This window comes from Aulonocara sp. 'chitande type north' Nkhata Bay, linkage group LG9, assembly GCF_057382095.1.
Source record: "Aulonocara sp. 'chitande type north' Nkhata Bay isolate Kocher_YH1m ecotype deep benthic linkage group LG9, A_spYH_male_GT1.1, whole genome shotgun sequence".
Classification (NCBI taxonomy): domain Eukaryota; kingdom Metazoa; phylum Chordata; class Actinopteri; order Cichliformes; family Cichlidae; genus Aulonocara; species Aulonocara sp. 'chitande type north' Nkhata Bay.
The window spans coordinates 18,024,398-18,041,671 of NC_141352.1; the positions used below are offsets into that span (position 1 = coordinate 18,024,398).

General features: G+C 39.9%; 1 protein-coding gene across 1 annotated transcript in view; it reads left to right on the forward strand.

Annotated features, from left to right (window-relative positions):
• Window positions 1-2,181: 2,181 nt before the first annotated feature.
• LOC147321965 (uncharacterized) overlaps window positions 2,182-17,274 on the forward strand; it is a 116,281-nt gene continuing 101,188 nt past the window's right edge. The window contains exons 1-2 of the mRNA XM_086306209.1: window positions 2,182-2,325; window positions 8,913-8,964. Coding sequence (XP_086162335.1) covers window positions 2,282-2,325; window positions 8,913-8,964 — 96 coding nt within the window. The 5' untranslated portion in view covers window positions 2,182-2,281. The remainder of the gene's footprint in view (window positions 2,326-8,912; window positions 8,965-17,274) is intronic.

Consider the following 17,274-nt stretch of genomic DNA (forward strand, 5'->3'; position numbering starts at 1 on the left):
TGAGCAATGCTACTGGGGGAAAATTGAGAACATGATGCTGCTAATGTGGGACAATATCAGCCGATGGTGGTAGTAAGACATTAAATAACTGACTCGTAATCTATTTTTGACACGACAGGACCCCCTGTGATTTGCCTCTATGTGCTTATCTAACTATAGATTTACTCACACACAGGCAACCACACAAAGCCTGACACAACTGTGCAGCATATAATACAACTCATTGTTGTAAAATAGCCTTACAGTGCGAGGAGCATTTGTCCTGAATTTCTTCCCTCTGATATTTTTTTTGTTTAAGCATCCGATGAAGCAGCATGGTCCGGCCTCCGCACCTTGCCTGCATGTGCGTGTTTGTGTCCTGAGCATGGAGACAGAAAATGCTTGGGAATGCTATTTCACACATCCCCTTCATCTGATGTGCAGCTTCTGTCAGTGATGTGAGAAAAACAGCCTGACTCTCCAAGCTTTTTTTGCACCAGTGCAAAAGTTCAAAATTGAAAGCCATCTGTTCAAAAAAAAAAAAAAAACAAACTAATCTAGGCAGGGAGAGCTGCTTCCAAGGCGGCCCTGATTGGATACGTTTCTTGTCTTTGAACTCCCTGCCACACGGTTCACAATCAGCTCAGGATATTGTCATTTGCAAAAATGTTGGGCAAAAACAAACCCAGTAAGTCTTTCCATTAGTACTAAATTTTTCTGCTATGCTTTTTGAACTTTGCTTTTAAACATTGCTCTGCCTTTATCTTATAAATTCAGCTGTGGGCATTTTTATTGTACATAGTATATCTGGATTCGGGGTCCTAACCATCTTCACTCTTTAGTTCTAATAAAATGTGAGGCCTTAAGTACTTTCACAGAAAATCAATTGTCCTCTCTTCCACTGCTGCCCTTAAGCACTCACTTAGTTAATTGCCGCACTTATTTGATTAATTGGATGTGTTCCATTGTAGTCTCTCTTTACCTCCTATGTTTTATAGAGGTGTTTCAGAGAACTCTTAATCATCCACTTTTAAACATCTTACCAATGTTAAATATGTGCACTTTAACTAATAATTAGATCAATTACACTAATTAGTTTCATAAGTTGAACTGTAAAACACTGAAGTGGCTTTTATGTCTCATATATAGAGTGTGCTATCTTTGTGACTACAGTTTTAAATCTGCGACCTGTGGCTGGTTTGGACGTTGTATGAGAACATCAGAGCTCTCATCAGGTCATCACGCTTTAGGTTAAAATAATAGTACTTAAAATTAAGCTAATCTCAGTTGGTTTTATTTTGCTGATAAATATCAGATGTAAGATTATAGTCCATAAAGCAGAATTATGTCTGATACTGTTGATGTGCTTCAAACTGACTCCTACGTAGCTAAGTTCTAACTATGGCTCTGTATAGTAACCAGTTATCGAACCCTTATTTATTCCATAATTTATTCCAACATCTCTGCACCATTGCAGAGATGTTGGAATAAATTAACAATCTTTATGTGCAATATTTTCCAACAGGTAATTTGCATAATAGTGAGCAAATGAAACATCGGTATCAAACTGACTGTAAACTTCTCTCCATTCTAAGTCTAGATGCATGCTTTATTATTCAGGTGAGGACAGTTTGTTGCTAGTTCTGATCTAACAACTCTGTGCCTCACTCAGAGTCATAGGAATCAATGATCATGACAAAGGTATATCTTTGGACTGCCAGGACTACAGTGTTTCTGAGATTAATTTTAGCAGACAACACACTGAAGCCATAATTCCTTGGGATGGCTGTTGGTGTATGGCATAACACAAACCATTTAGCCAACAAAGACACAAAAATTATCTCTGCCTTTACATGCCAAGCTGCAAAAACATATCTCATACTCAGGGGTTCTTTTTAAGGACCAGTGAGATAACAATCACCTCTTGATAAACATTTGGCTTTAACTTGCTAGTAAAATCAAAGCTATTACCTTTAGCTTTTTAATAAGTGTCCTTTTTTAATGACTAATATTGTGTGAACTTTTAATACAAAAACAACAAGATTAAAAATAACTCTGACCTATGAAAATAGCAGACAGATGATAAAAAACCAAAAATAGCAAGATTAAATTTGACCAATCCTTCCACGTTTTCTTTTGCGGGTCTGGGAGTGGGCGGGGCTTGTCAATTAGCTCACCGTTTAGCCAGAGCAGAGCCGTTTTAATCTTTTAATTTTCTGAACTTCTGGTTGGAATAAGTTTAGAAAAATGTCCCTTAACAGCACACGTTTTTATTTTTGTGTTTTTCTGTTTTTTCTGCAACATGATAAAGTCCCGCTTAGTTACAGCAAATACCAGGCAGTCCAGGTAAGCCAAGTTTCGACTATACACCGCTGTCGTTCTCACGCCTGCTTCAAACGTGTATCTCAGATAAACACTCTTCTTTTTTGTCAAGACTAATACACATTTAGATTTTTTTCCTATTAAATACAACCTCCCGTTCTTCTCGCCTCTTTTTACGCATATGTCTCATTTAAAGTGGAGCCCATATTGTATAAAAACATTACTGTACTGTCCTTGAGATTCTGGCAAGTCATGCGACGCCACGTGTTTATCGTTGTAAACGAAGGGTTGCTCTTTTGATGCTGTAAGCATTTTACTTGACATTTCTCAGAGTTCTCGTTTATTCTGCAGTGTTTCTGCTATACTTTAGTTTCATGAAATAATGCATTTTGCACAAGGAGTACAGTTATGTGCATGTCTATTACCTTCTTCTGTAGGTACTGCTGAGTATTTTGCATGATGACAAGAGGCTGTAAAACATAAAGAAGCTCATGTTTCCTAAGGCCTTGGTTGATCAGAGGCTCATGCCTCACATCCTGTAAGCCTATGGGCTCAAAATGTGGTCATAAATATTTTGTACTTGTAAAAAAGATTTGTATGTGTAAAAAAGATTTGTGTGTGCGTAAAAAAGATTTGTATGTGTAAAAAGAATTTGTGTGTGCGTAAAAAAGATTTGTATGTGTAAAAAAGATTTGTGTGTGCGTAAAAAAGATTTGTATGTGTAAAAAAGATTTGTGTGTGCGTAAAAAAGATTTGTGTGTGGACTTAGAAAAAAAAACCCTGCAAGTTACAAGTACGGATTTTTGACCCTATTTTTCTTCCCTTCATCTGATTGGTCAATGTCATGTCAATCACAAATGTAACAATCCAATCAGAGAACAGATGGGTTTGGCTGTCGAGGGGCGCTTTTTTTGAACTGCAGGTCTTTGAAGGGAATAAATGCCCTTTTACATGCCAACCCAGCCTTTTCCTTCATCACCACGAAGGAAAACAGTCTGTGGTCGTCCGAGTTTGGTGATTTTTGTGTCACAGGTCTACGTGTTTAATACAGGGACTTCCACAGCCTTTTCAACAGCGCTGCGGACCGCGGGGTGGGGGCGGGCAGTGTTTTGGAAATGACAGTCTTCATTACAAAGCTTTCTTCATTATGAATTAGCATACATGTTTTTATTGAACATTTGAAGAACTAGCAAAAAAAAAAAACTCTTGTAGAGGACATAAAGTCAGAGATAGAAAAGACAAGGAGCAGGTGCATCTAGTACAGGTAGAGCAGCTGCTGCAAAAACCCACAGAGCCCAGCAGCCAGCGTAACAAATTCTGGATCCTTTGCTTTTAGTTAGCATTAGCAGCGTATCCTGCATCCGATGTGAAAGGACTTTTATGCTGCGCACTGTGACTCACAGCAATGGTCCTGGGTCAGCCCTGACTTTGTGTTAAACTAATCCTAAAGTAATAATGTTATTTCTAACCACTGATATACCACAACTTTATCCTTTCAACAGCTACTGAAAGTTAGGGGACCTAGCTGCTATCAGATATTTATATAGCGATCCTCCAGCTTCAAACGGTATCACCCTTCAAGGACCTGCAGTTCAAAACAGCGCCCCTCCGACAGCCAAACCCATCTGTTCTCTGATTGGATTGTTACATTTGTGATTGACATGACATTGACCAATCAGATGAAGGGAAGAAAAATAGGGTCAAAAATCCGTACTTGTAACTTGCAGGGGTTTTTTTTCTAAGTCCACACACAAATCTTTTTTACGCACACACAAATCTTTTTTACACATACAAATCTTTTTTACGCACACACAAATCTTTTTTACACATACAAATCTTTTTTACGCACACACAAATCTTTTTTACACATACAAATCTTTTTTACGCACACACAAATTCTTTTTACACATACAAATCTTTTTTACGCACACACAAATTCTTTTTACACACACAAATCTTTTTTACACATACAAATCTTTTTTACAAGTACAAAATATTTATGACCACATTTTGAGCCCATATAAGCCCCCCTATGAAAATGCAAGTGTTTTTGGTTGGATCTAACAATATGCAAAATAGTCTTCCACCTCCTTCTCCACTTGCTTGCCTGAAGTCCACTCCCACAATGCCTTTGGGCACAACCCCCTCTCACTTATATGTTTTCTTGTTACATGGAGGGAGCAACTCTGCTGGTTGCAGGTCCACACTGCTGAAATTTGTGTGTTTTGTGACTCACAGTTTTTTGTGAATCAGGAGGATTGGACAGGGAACTGTCTTCAAGAAGTCATAAAAGAAAAAGTCAGAGCACTTTGAAAAAATCCACAGTGCCTGGAGCACATTGGACACTGGCAGGTGCTTTCTGTTAAAACTAAACAAAACTAAACACAACATTTAGATTAATACTTGTTTGGGAGTTTTGTTTGTACTTGAAATAGTAGAACGAGTGAAGTTAATATGATCATTGTGGGTCTGCTTCACTCTGTGTGTGTGTCTCACAGTGAGCTCTGCAGATGAGCAGAGGATTAACAGGCACGCGTGCACACAGTGAAACAGTCAATGAGAGCAGCAAACCAGCAGCAAAGACTCTCACGCTGAGCTGAAGTGAAAAGATAGAGCAAAGACAACATCCTTTGATTTGACTGGTGTTGTCAGCAGCTAATAATGTGTTGCCCATGTTAGATGAACCTTGTTCTGTAATTGCCAGCTCTGACAAGTTGGCCTTGCCCCTCATGTTGTCAGGATTTGATCCACTAGTTTGATACTGTGAAACCCTATCTGTCTTTTTAAGTGTTTTTTTGGGGGGGCTGTCTTTGGTGCAGCCTTGACTGTAGTGTTCACTGCTTGTTTCTCTCAGGATGTGTCATTAAAAACCCCCAACAACAACAAAAAAGCATGAGAATATGTTAACATGTTAAGAGTGTGGAGGCAATCCTTAAGAGAAATGTTCAGTAACTGCCAGCTGGGTTTGTTTCAGCAGGCGATCCACTTGACCTCAGAGCAGGAGCAGTGTTGGTGCTAGCAGATTAATAAAGCAAAGTATCATCAGCTGCAGCGGTAGCTAATAGACCTTTCTCAAACCAGACATTTTGTCTGCTTTGGGGAGACCATAGGTGGGATTAATGATGGCTCAGTTGCATTAAGTGTCCCTGTCAGCCATGACAGTTAACCAGCATGCGCAAAAGCATGACCTCCTCTAAGTAGAACGCAGCCCTCATTAATAGACCCGAGGTTTCCCTACTGTGACAAAATGTCTGGCATGAAATAGATCAGCGCAACCCCTAGACGGTACATAAGGCTACAGTGCAACACAGCCACTGATACATGCGCTAACGATGAAGCCAGGACTTGTTTTCCTTTGCGATTGTGTCTGAACCCTGTCTGGCTTTCAGAACCACACATTCCCTTCAAGATTTAGTGACAGAATGTAAAGAAGGGGCAACTGGGTTAAACCTTAGTGTGAGTTTTGGCTTTGAGGCCGTCTTATGATTGGCTTAAATCACACTGATTCATGAGTGAGCTCGCACATTTCCCATCGCTTTGTCAGATGAGGATTTTAATTTGAGCCTCACCTGATGGATGCTAGTAATTTATGCTGATTAGAAATAAAGCGTCATATTTTCCTTTATCTTCCCCCACCCATCTCAACAGAAGAAGACTTTTTTTTTTTCCAGAACGGTACAGGGAGAGCACTTGATTAGTTGTAATGTGACCGCTGTACCCCACAGGCTGAAATTTATGTCCTCCATTTGAAGTGTGGCTGCGCGTTCTGTATACATCAGGTTTGTTAATGAAATTTGTCGCCAGGAGGGAGTCGGTGGTGGCGGTCGTTGGGCGCTTTGGCACATAATCGTGTGAAATCTAACCTTTCAAACATCAAGTCAGCACAACTTTAATTGTAGCATTAATATTATCCACATCAAAACATTACACAGTGTATTACTTTATGGATTATTGCTGTCAGACTGTTGCAGAAGGAATTAAATTATCAGTGTTTTATTTAATAATTTCCCTGTTTGCTTTAAATGCTACACAGCCACGTTAGGAAAAACAGTTTGTTTCACAGGGGCCACATCAGGAGTGCCAGTGTGGCAGCACTACCTGTGCACTGTGTGTGTGTGGATGAGTGGTAAAGTGAGGTCAGTACTACTCTGCTCTAACATGTGGACCTGTGTATGCTGCTGTCCTCTCCATCCTGTCTGTGAGTGCATGACTGACAGGTGTCAGGCTTGTCATAGCAATCCAGGCTGCTGTGGGTGAGATGTTTGGGGAGAGTGAGAGATGGAGGCAGTGGAGGAGAGGGATGGCGAGAGAGTCTGTCATTTCACTCAGGCTTTTCTCTTTTATGACACGCATCCTCAACCCCGTATTGTCTATCAGTATCAGCAGATGACTGACAAAGGAACTGCTCAGCTACAGACAGATACACATCGTGACTGTGTTTATGCCTGCGTGTGTGTGTGTGTGTGTGTCTTTGAACTTTCATGGATGAATGCAGGAGTTGACGCATTAAAAACAATGGCATGCCCTCACTTTGCGAGATCAGCATATCCTCACATCCTCGCAGTTATGATGAGACCTTGCAGTATGTGCACAAAACACCAAACAACTGTCCCTGCTGCCTTTCTGCTGCCTTCACCCCTTTGCACTTGCTTCAGCCTGACCATCAAAATGCTGACTGCTTTCCAAAAACTTGATTTCACAAATGGAAAAACAGCATCTGCTTTCCTACAGCTTCACATATGGCAGCCATAGCTTGCTCATATTAACTGAAGCAGGTAAGCAGGGTAGGGGGTTGGCCCCTGGGGACCTTGAATAGAGGGCCTGGCCCTGGAGACTGTAGGGCCACTCTGCAGCAAGGACCCACGCTTGTCCAGAGCCAGATGAACCTGCATATGAAATGAGGCCACAGAGAGCTGGCGACCATGAACATGGAGAAAAGTGGAGGTTGTGCATCTGCTATGGTTATTTTAGTAAATAGTAAATTTAATTTAGATTTGCACACCTATCATTCCCACATAAAGATTGTTTGCACAGAAGTAAAGCCACTAATATTTATGAAAATATTAGTGGCTTTAAATCTTTTAAACCCAGCATCTGTGACAGGATAGGATAGATTGTAAAATCACTCCTCAAAGAATCCTGTGCTTTATTTATGGAGCCATAATCTTCAAGCTCATGCTATATTAAAAAGATTTGAAGCTAGCTGCTGAAACATTAAGTGATCAGGAAACTGTTTACTGAGGTCATAAAACAGATAAACATTAGAGTCATTCTCTCCTAGACAGTCGAACTTATTTTTACAACTAGAGGAATAGCATCCTCCACTCGTGAGTTTGAGGAATTTCTGCATTGGCTTCTCTTTTCAGCTCCAGAAGCAGCATCCATCTTTAATATACAGTCTGTTGTTTGAAGGTTTTTCATGTCATTGTAAGATCGGGCTTTTAAAAAAACATGTTGTCCTTGTAGTATAGTGCCCTTGCAGACATTTCATAATAAAACAACTAACATATTTTGAAAAATTAGCATGTTGGCTGTGTTTGTGCTCTGACTGATGTTATGGTTCGGTCAGTTAGGTTAGATGCAGATGTTTATAAAGGTGCTGTCAAACTGGACCTATGAAATCATCCAAATTTAATCAGATTAAATTAAATTTGATTCAGGAAGTCTTCTTTGTTTCTTTTCCGTTTTTATTTATTTATTTTTGCGTGGTGAAATCATGCCAGCTGCACAGAGGAAGGTTTGGCTGTATTGAGTGCAAGGACGTTGACAGAGGTCAGTAACAGTGTTTGAAGCTGTTTAATTAACAGCTAGCTTTGTGAAAAGCTGCTTCCAACCTGCTAGCCACACTAAATGCTCGTAGTTTATGGCTATGTTTACAACCTGGGCTGGTTTCTGGCGTCTGCTGCTTTTTTGCCAAGCCACATGACTAAAGTTGTTAGGCAAATTTTAACTGTTGCGCTTGCTCTAATGTAACCAATTCTGTTTTATGTGTAGTTGTCATTTAGTTGTCAGGAGTCTCGTCTCCCTTCCCTCTGGTCTGCTCTGGTCTCCCGGTGGCCTTACCGGTGATTGCAGTGTGACAGATCGTCCTTGGGGAGTAGGGAGCACCGTTTATAACCCTTTTTGGTGTCAGTGCCTCCTGTCTGCTGTAATTTCCACCTAACTGCTTTACCTGAAACACTTGCCCCGCGCTCACCTAAACTATGCAGATATTGGAGATCTATTATGCACATAGGGTTAATAAGATATGGCAGAGGGAGTGGTGGCAGAAAAATAAATTTTTAGCCCAGGATTCAGGATTCCAACTTTTATGCATATCTTATTGTCTTACATGTGCTCTCAGACCCATGAATTGTAGATTAAATAATGTGGTGAAATCATTACCAGTATCTGCCTGTAGGCCACCCAGAGTAGAAATTTGTAATGATTGCTAATTGCCTTGTTAGTATGAAAACAAAGCAGCATTTTTTTTCTCATGCTGAAGGGCTAAATTACCAGGAAACAAACAAGTGGAGGGGAACATGTGAATAAGGATGTTTTTACATGAGCATCTGTGGATACAGCTGCTGCTTGCTCTGACCATCCTGCCTTCTCCTCTCTGCTTCTCTCAGGCTCAAACAAACAAAGCCAAACAAGACAGCATCCTCATGTGCCTGTTTTTGGGTAAGTGTTGTAATCTACTGGCTGAGTTTTTTATGACATCAGTTCGTGGCTTTTTTCTTCTTCTGGTGAGCAGATAAAATCCGTCACAATGTACCAGGGTAGCAAGTCTCCTCTGTTTTATGGGTTTGCTTTTATGTTTAGAGCAAGTATAGTGCAATGTTACCACTACTGTATCTTCTGCTAATGATTGAGGCAAACAGCACCCTGGGTGTTTCTTTCCTCTTCAGTGAATCACAATTTCTGCTCTGATTAAACACACTTGCTTGTTTCCACTGTGTATTACCCCAAATCTTCCCTGTGCCTTTCTTCATCCCAAGAGAACTGTGTTTACCTCGGCAGTCACCTGCTACTGCGGGAGGCAGAATGAGATTCAGGGGCCTTTTGTCCCAATCAGCTTTTCCTATCAGGCTAAATGCTCCCCAGAGACCGGGCTTATTACCTGACACAATTCCCAGAGTAGATAAATAGCTGCCCATGTCACGAGTCGAACCCTGCTTGTGGGGGCTGGGGGTGTGAGTAGTAGACAGACAGCTTGGGGCCCCAAGAGATGAAAGGAGCCCACAGCCTTATTGACATTTTAATCAAAAACAGTTAGCACTGAATCAGACTGTTTGCAGGCAGCGAAGCAGGGAGGCTTTTCATCCGGGCCTGTTGAAAATATGCAAGGATTGAAATGCAGACCTTGCTGACATACAATTTACCTGCTGTCAGTCTGTATGGGCCTGTTTTATCATGAGGGCTTGTTGTGATGTCTCCCACACCAACTCTCCCTACTCACCCACCCCTTGCATCTCCTGCCACCTGTTTTAACCTCAGCTACGTAAAGCTGCACGCTTGAGTGTTAAATCTGCGTGCAGTTGTCTTTCAGGCTGATGAGTCTGTGGAGAAGTATTCTGAGGCCATCATTTTTTAACTATAGCGAAATCCCGTGATCACAGTCTCTGAGGACAGCATCATTTGAAGGCTCTGCTTTGCAAAGAGATCACAGAGGTTCTTGGAGTTATTTGGCTGATTATGTCTGAGTGCTTGGACGCCTGCTATAACCTTTTTCACACATTTGACATATTACTGATAGCATTAATAATGGCTCGGTTGTACTCAAGCGGTACTCTAAGCCATGAAAATGTGATAGTGACTCAGCGTCAACTTATAATAACCTATGAAAATTGTTTTTGCATACTTGAGTTGGTAACGGGGTGTAATTCTCATATCTTTAAAATATCGGGCTGAGCACAGGTCTGATAAGAATGAGTGTGACATTTGTGTGCACATATATGAGTCACTTCATTAACAACAGCAGTGTTTGTTGTAACATGAACTCTGTATTGGTCCTGCACTCTGTATCATCTGTATTTTCTTGTTTATTGGTTCCATGGTCAAAAGTAGCCTTCTGACTGGAACATCCACAGTACTGAGCTAGAGTGAAACGTGGGCTTTATCTTTGACTTGTAGTTTGTCTATTGTTTATTAGTAAAAAAGTAACAAAGTTTCATGCCATCTCCTCCTTTCCATTAATCCTGATGTGCATAATAGAGAAATTTACACTGGGACAGGTTAACATTAGTAATAGTGCGCTTGTGGTAATGAGGCTGCAACAGAAGGCCAAAGGAATGAAAAGCGCGTTCAGTTAGAGATTTGACTTGAACTACTTCCAGATAAAACCTGGTTCAATATAATTCAGTGCATTGGAGTCACATGTCTCCTCATTTATTGGTTCTTTATATCAGTGCTGACAAATTGCAAAACAAAAGATGACAGATGAAGCCGACATAATAGATGAAGTTAATTCAAAATGTTAAATTTCTATTTAATATCTTTCCACTAGAATGTTAAATACATGTCCCCAAGAGATATCAGTGTAAGTCTGGGAAGCAATTATTAGGCTAAAAAAACCAAAAAAACTCAGAGAGCAAAGATTTGAACAATCTGGTGCATTGCTGCCAGCTCAGGACATTCAAAATTTCTGAAAGACAACAGAAGAAAACTAAAGCGCATGATGACAGAATTATTTCCATGGTTAAGAAAAACAACCTCACAAAAATATGACCAAGTGAAGAAGACCCTCAAGGAGGAAGGCATACTGTTGTGATGCTCTGCAATCAAACAATGTTTTCCTGAATATAAATACAGAGCTTTTACAACAAGGTGCAAACCACTAGCTACACTCAAGACGAGGAAGGCCAAATTAGACTTTACCAGAAAACATCTAAAAAAAGTCTCCATGGTACTGAAAATCTTTTTGAATAGACGAAACCAAGATCAACTCGTACGAGAATAACGGGAGGAGAAAAGTGGGGAGAAGGAGAGAAACACTTCATGATACCATATACCACATTATCCTTTAAACATGCTGGACGCAATGTTGTGACATAGGTATAAAGGGCTGCCAGTGGAGCCAGGTCTCTGATTGGTCAAAGCTTCAGAGTGCCAGTGGATAATTACCTAAAGCATACTGCAGAAGCAACTCACCTGCTCTCAACTCATTGAAGAAGCATCAGGTTTTGTCCATAGGCTCTATGCTTCAAGCAGTCATTGACTGCTTATATAAAAAAAGATGTGCGATTAAGTTTGAGTATAAAATGACTGCAATTCGCAAATAGTTGTTCTTCTGTCATATCTTGAATGATTTAAAATCCAGAGATTTTGGTGTATAGAGACGAAACAACAAAAATTGTTTATATCCAACAAATCGTGAGCCTTAAGCTGAAGTTGATAGGCAAGTGGAGGGGAAGTAAGTTTAGCAGAGATGTAATTTCCAAGTTTCATGTGATTTTGTTTTTTTAGTTGTTTTTTTTTTTACCTTAAACTGTTTTGAGAGTATGAAACATTTATACAGTCAATAAATTAAGAATGCAGCCTTATAGAAATGTATTTCTCTTGGGATAATGTGTGAGCATATTTTCTGTGTATGTCCATTTTTACTTTATAGTTTACATCACCATATGAAATATTTATCATAAAATCCTGCTGTTTACCGAGTGGACACCTTCCAGCAGTTCCCCTCAGTCATGTCGGATCTCTCCCTCAGTATTAGAACATTAAAGGCCAGCAATCTCAAACATTTGCATTTCTGTTATTTTTCATTTTGCACGCTTTAGTCCGACTCTGAAATTGCAGCGAACAATTTTCCACAGTCAGAGCTACACAACTAATTGTTAAAGACACTCCACTGAGTTTTAAAGATGTTGTCACAGACTTTTCATCAGACATTAACACGTGGCACTGATGATTTCATGCAACGCGCTCTTAACATCGAGCTTTTAATGATGCTCAAAAAAAAAAAAACCTTTAAAACTAATCATGAATTACTGAATGATAATGGGAGGAGGGAGAGCAGGAAAAGGCTCTGCTCCCCGACCGGTCATAAGTTGATCATCTTAAGCTCCGAGCTGCAGGTAGGCGGTGACAGCTGCTTAATTTGGTTTTGTCACCAGGGTGACTTAATCCTGTAGCGGGCCCCGGTGACAACGGCCTCACAGACGGCTGAGAGACGGAACGGCACTCTGGTTGCCCGTTTACAGATGCAGCAATAGACACCAAGGTCACTTTAATTAACTGCCAAATTACAATTTAAACGATAATACTAATCACTCACTTTTGCAGTAGCAAGAAGCCACTGGCTGTCACGATAATTTAAGGCTGTGGGGGAAAATGGACATTTCCACCTCTGCCTCTCAGTAGGCCTGAGTCTGTGCTGCCATGTTTTCATTTGCTCTCTGTGTGGCTTTCAGATCACGAGCAGGGTGACCTAACTTGTCTCTGCGGCTTTTTATTACTTTTGAGTCTTCATCACTTTCTGTGCCTGTCTTAGTTTTTCTCTCCCGATGAATTTGCCGTCTTTCTCTTTCTATCTACATAAAAATCTTTTTGCTTCTCTCTTCCTCAAAATTCTCAAACTGAAATAGGTGGTACTCGGCGACGTCCTCCCCTGTGTTTATAGTTTTAACTAATTACATCAAATCAAAATGCTTAATCACTCAGTGCCTCAGATGGACACCTAACACTGCCTCCATCTCTGTTCATCCACTTAAAGATAAACTTATCTATTTTTTAACACTGTTTTCTTAACAGGGCGTTTGAATTTTATGACTATCTAGACATCTACTAGTACTAGGTCCTTCTTAATTTTTAAGGTACTATGTTTCTGTTAATATGGACGCTCGGGGTCTAAAGAATGATGCTTAAAGATAAGAGAGCGCACCATCACAAATTTTGATGAAACTGGATTTTTCTAAAAAGCCCTAGCTCTCCTCCTGCACGTCTGCTTTTCTCTGCTGCACTAATAACCCTGTGTTAAATCATCATATGTGCAAACCCTAACCCTACTCCTACCCTGCACTTTGGGAAAGTTGCACCAACTATTGCTAGCAAATGGTGCTTTGCAATATCAAAGTAAAACAAATACCTGAATTCCAAATATCTAAAGTTAGTATGATCTAAAATATCATACTAAATGTGATTCAGAGCATTTTTATGTATCATGATTGTTATTTTGTTGAACGCAATCCACATAACGGCACTGTTAGTTTGAAGTCCACACTTTTGACACAAGTTAAAATTAAGAGTCAGTGAGGCTGCATCTTGCTGCTAGGTCACTTTAAATCCTTGTCCCCCTCCACTGATTTTCTCTAATCAGCAAATCAACCCAGATACTCCTTGTTTTGTAGTCTTAACCTTTCTTTTGGCATAGGCTCATCATGAAGCCTCCATGGGCAGTGTATATACTAGGTAAGCTCCAGACTATGGGATATTTATTCAGGCCAACCTCCACCCCATTACAGTTACTGCCCATCTGCCACAGCTGCCACTCAGAGCCCTCCTAAAGGTTACTCATTTACATATGGGGAGGAAAAAGCCTCCACTGATAACAGAGTTTCAATCAATCAATGATTCATGATTAGTCCCATGTAAAATCTCAGCAGTGGGTTAAAACTCTGCCTGCTTGCCTCGTTGCCACTTTTCAAATGAGCTCCTGGAATGCCATGACAAGTAACTGGAAACAACTGAATGGAAAAATTCATAATATCTTAGATAAATTATGACGGGGTGCCTAAAATTGATTTATTATTGTGATCGTTAGCCATATGGCACAGACTGCTTTGCTCCCCCCAGCACCCAAAAATCGGTGATTACAGGGCTAGGTCAGTTCAACCTTTACCATTCTGCAAATGAATCTCAGTCTAGTCAGAAACAAAGGACAACAGAAATGTGAGAGTTTGGGGAGTCACAATGAGAAGTGCACAGATACAGATATAAAATATATTTCATCAAATTGCAAATAGTAGTTCACAAAATAATGTCACCTTCATTCAAGAGCCATTTTTGGCTGGAAAACCTAATCTTACTAACTTGCATAGTTACATCTCTTACTTACCTACTAGGCCTACACTTCCTTACATCCAGATTATAAAGATAGACAATTATGCAAAATTATAGATTTTATTTTTGAACATGATTGTCATGTGCATTTTGCATCTGTTGCATTTTTGCAAATATTTACAGGTTGTCAATCCTCTCTTCCACACTGAAGGCAAAGGATTAACAAACTAAAACACCAAAAAAAAAGGTTGCGGTGGTCAGACTGCACCCACAGGCAGTTTAAACCTTCTGAGGAACATTTCTGCCATCACCATTGGCTACAAAACCAGATATGATCATTGGCTAAAGACTTGAGCCACACTTAAGTCATTCGTTAGTCACCCATTAGCCAATGGGTGTCCGCTTTCACGACACAGATAATTCTCCATTTTGAAGCACAGGTTGACCAAATTTCATAAAATATTCATAGTTTGAATTCTGTATGACCCAAATGAGTTACTGTACCCATAAAGCCAACAGGAAAGTGTTTACAAAGGTCAGGACAGAAAGATGTTTCCCACTGACATCTGTTGGGACCAAAAGGTTTTTAGCCATCGCTATCTGGTGGTCTTTATGTAGAATGCAGGTCAAAGGTGTTTCCATTCTGTCTTTGTTTTTATGCTTTGGAATCTATATCCATATTTTAATACTGTCTCTGGACTTACCAAGCAATCCTTCAGTTGGTAGTTACTTTTTTTCCATTGTGTAGCCAAGATGGTGAACATTGAGGGTAAGAAGTGTACAGCATCAATTTTTTGATACCCGCTTTTGTTTTTAAGCGTGAATGCACTCAAATTAGCAAGTGTAAATATGGATCAGTGAGATTTAAGACACAGCAGTTACACTGAATTAACAAAATTGTTTTCAGGTAATGAACAGATACTGGGATATATTAGCATTCACTAGGAGTCATACTTCAAGTCACTCTGTGAATGTAGATGTTAAAATATTCACCCTACTTTTATTTTAGAATTTGTCTTAGAGGTTTTTGGTGCTTTCCAAATTATTTATATGGTTGACATACTAACACACCAATTACTGATCAATTTTCTTTCAGTTAATTAAATTATAAGTCAATTATTATTGTACCAACAGGGATATAGTTTGATGTTTTGTTATGCGTGAAAGTCTTGAACCGCCCCTAATGTTTTTATGTGTTGCTAGGAAAATGGGAAATAGGTGGAGCGACTTTTGAAATGGGAAATAAATGGAATAAATGGAAATATAATATATTAGGCAAAAGTTGGTGCAGTTCTAATTAGCTTGAAAGTAGATGTGTAGGCACGAGTCTGGTTGAGTTGGGTATCTTTTTATGCTTGAATGATTCAGGTCACGATAAAGTGGCTTTTTAAACAAACAAAGACCACTCCTATGAAAACGGTAAGGCACAAGGACTGAACGGAAAATGAGTGAAAAAAGCCAGAAAGTCTGGCTACATGGAAGCAAAGTATGAAGCATGAAGATGATATTTGAATAACGTCCGTCTTTGTCTTTATCTTTGTGTTGAATCTTTTATGTTCTTATGAATTTGCCCTCTTGAATCATCACCCCTCATACTGCACAGACAAAAGTCAAACCTTTAGGAAGAAATGTCCTGTTTGTAATTATTTTCATGTGACCTGCCAACATTTACATTACCATCGCCGTGTCATAATAATTGCCTGCCCCTCCCATTTGCTCAGGGCAGTGTTGTATTAGATTGTAATCTTCAACACTGTTTCCTGACACAAACTTGATGTGTCACCGTGATTGGCATGGAGGAGATGACATGACAGAGCTGGTTTTGGGAAACTGACAGATAGTTGGCAGGTTAAGGCTCCCCTGTTGGGCGCTGCGCTGCCTCAGGACAGTCACCTGTCAACTCAGGTGAAGGCTCGTCATAGCTGATGACTGGGAGCAGCAGAGTGGATATAATGGGATGAGCAGACTGACACAGACGTAGTGAAGGACTCCCTTTGTCTGTTGGCGAAGGAGGAGACCTTGCTTCAGTCAAGTGTGCCGCCATGCTGAATTAAGAGTATGAAGAGTTTTAGCACTGTATGTGATGTGTTGGCAATTATGTTCTGAGTGCACAATCGATCCAAGTTATGCTCAGACCCGTGAGGTAGAGTGTTTATAGTCTGCTGCACATCTATTTGTTACACTAACTGAATAACACTGCAGTTATTTTGATAGATACAGCAGCAGTTTGTTTTCTGTCAGGTATTTATCGTTGTATATGTTCACCTAACTTTTTATATGATAGATATAAATACAAATAACTTTTACCAATGTTGTCAAGGTGATTGTAAGTTGAAGTGCTCGGGTCTTTCTTCACGAACCATCACCTAGTGAAAAAACGGTGTGCAATTTTCTTTTTTTCTTTTCTTTTCTTTTGTGTAAGGGGGCGGGGAAGAGTGTCGACCCGATCACTGTTGCCATTTTTGTTCAAGTTCCTCAAAAGACCGTCCTGCCAAGCACAGGGGGACCATGTGTCCATCAAAGTCAGGCTGATATGAGACGTGAGGGCTGAGGCCTCCACGAAAGATGGAAGGATGGGACTGACTCATGCAGAAGCTCAGGAATCAGGATGTCACTCTCAGCACAGCACACTGCCATAGTGCATCAGCCCACACTGATCCTATGGAGAAACTCCTGGATCAAGTGCAGTATTTACCAGTGTCAGGTGCTGACAGGTTACCATTTATTCAGGAGGTATTTCAAACAGTTCTTAATTAAGACACCCCAGAGATGATTTAAAACACTGTTAAATCTGCATTTCATAGCATAGCATCAACTACAATTTCTTATAGAAATAGACTATTAGAATCTGAGTTTGAAATACAAAATAAAACGAATAAAATGTAAGTAACTTCAACTGTAAAAAATAAACATAAATCATCCCATTTGTCCTAAAGAACCTTTACTGTAAAAATGATCCATGTCAAAGAAAATTATCGCATGTCGTTTTTT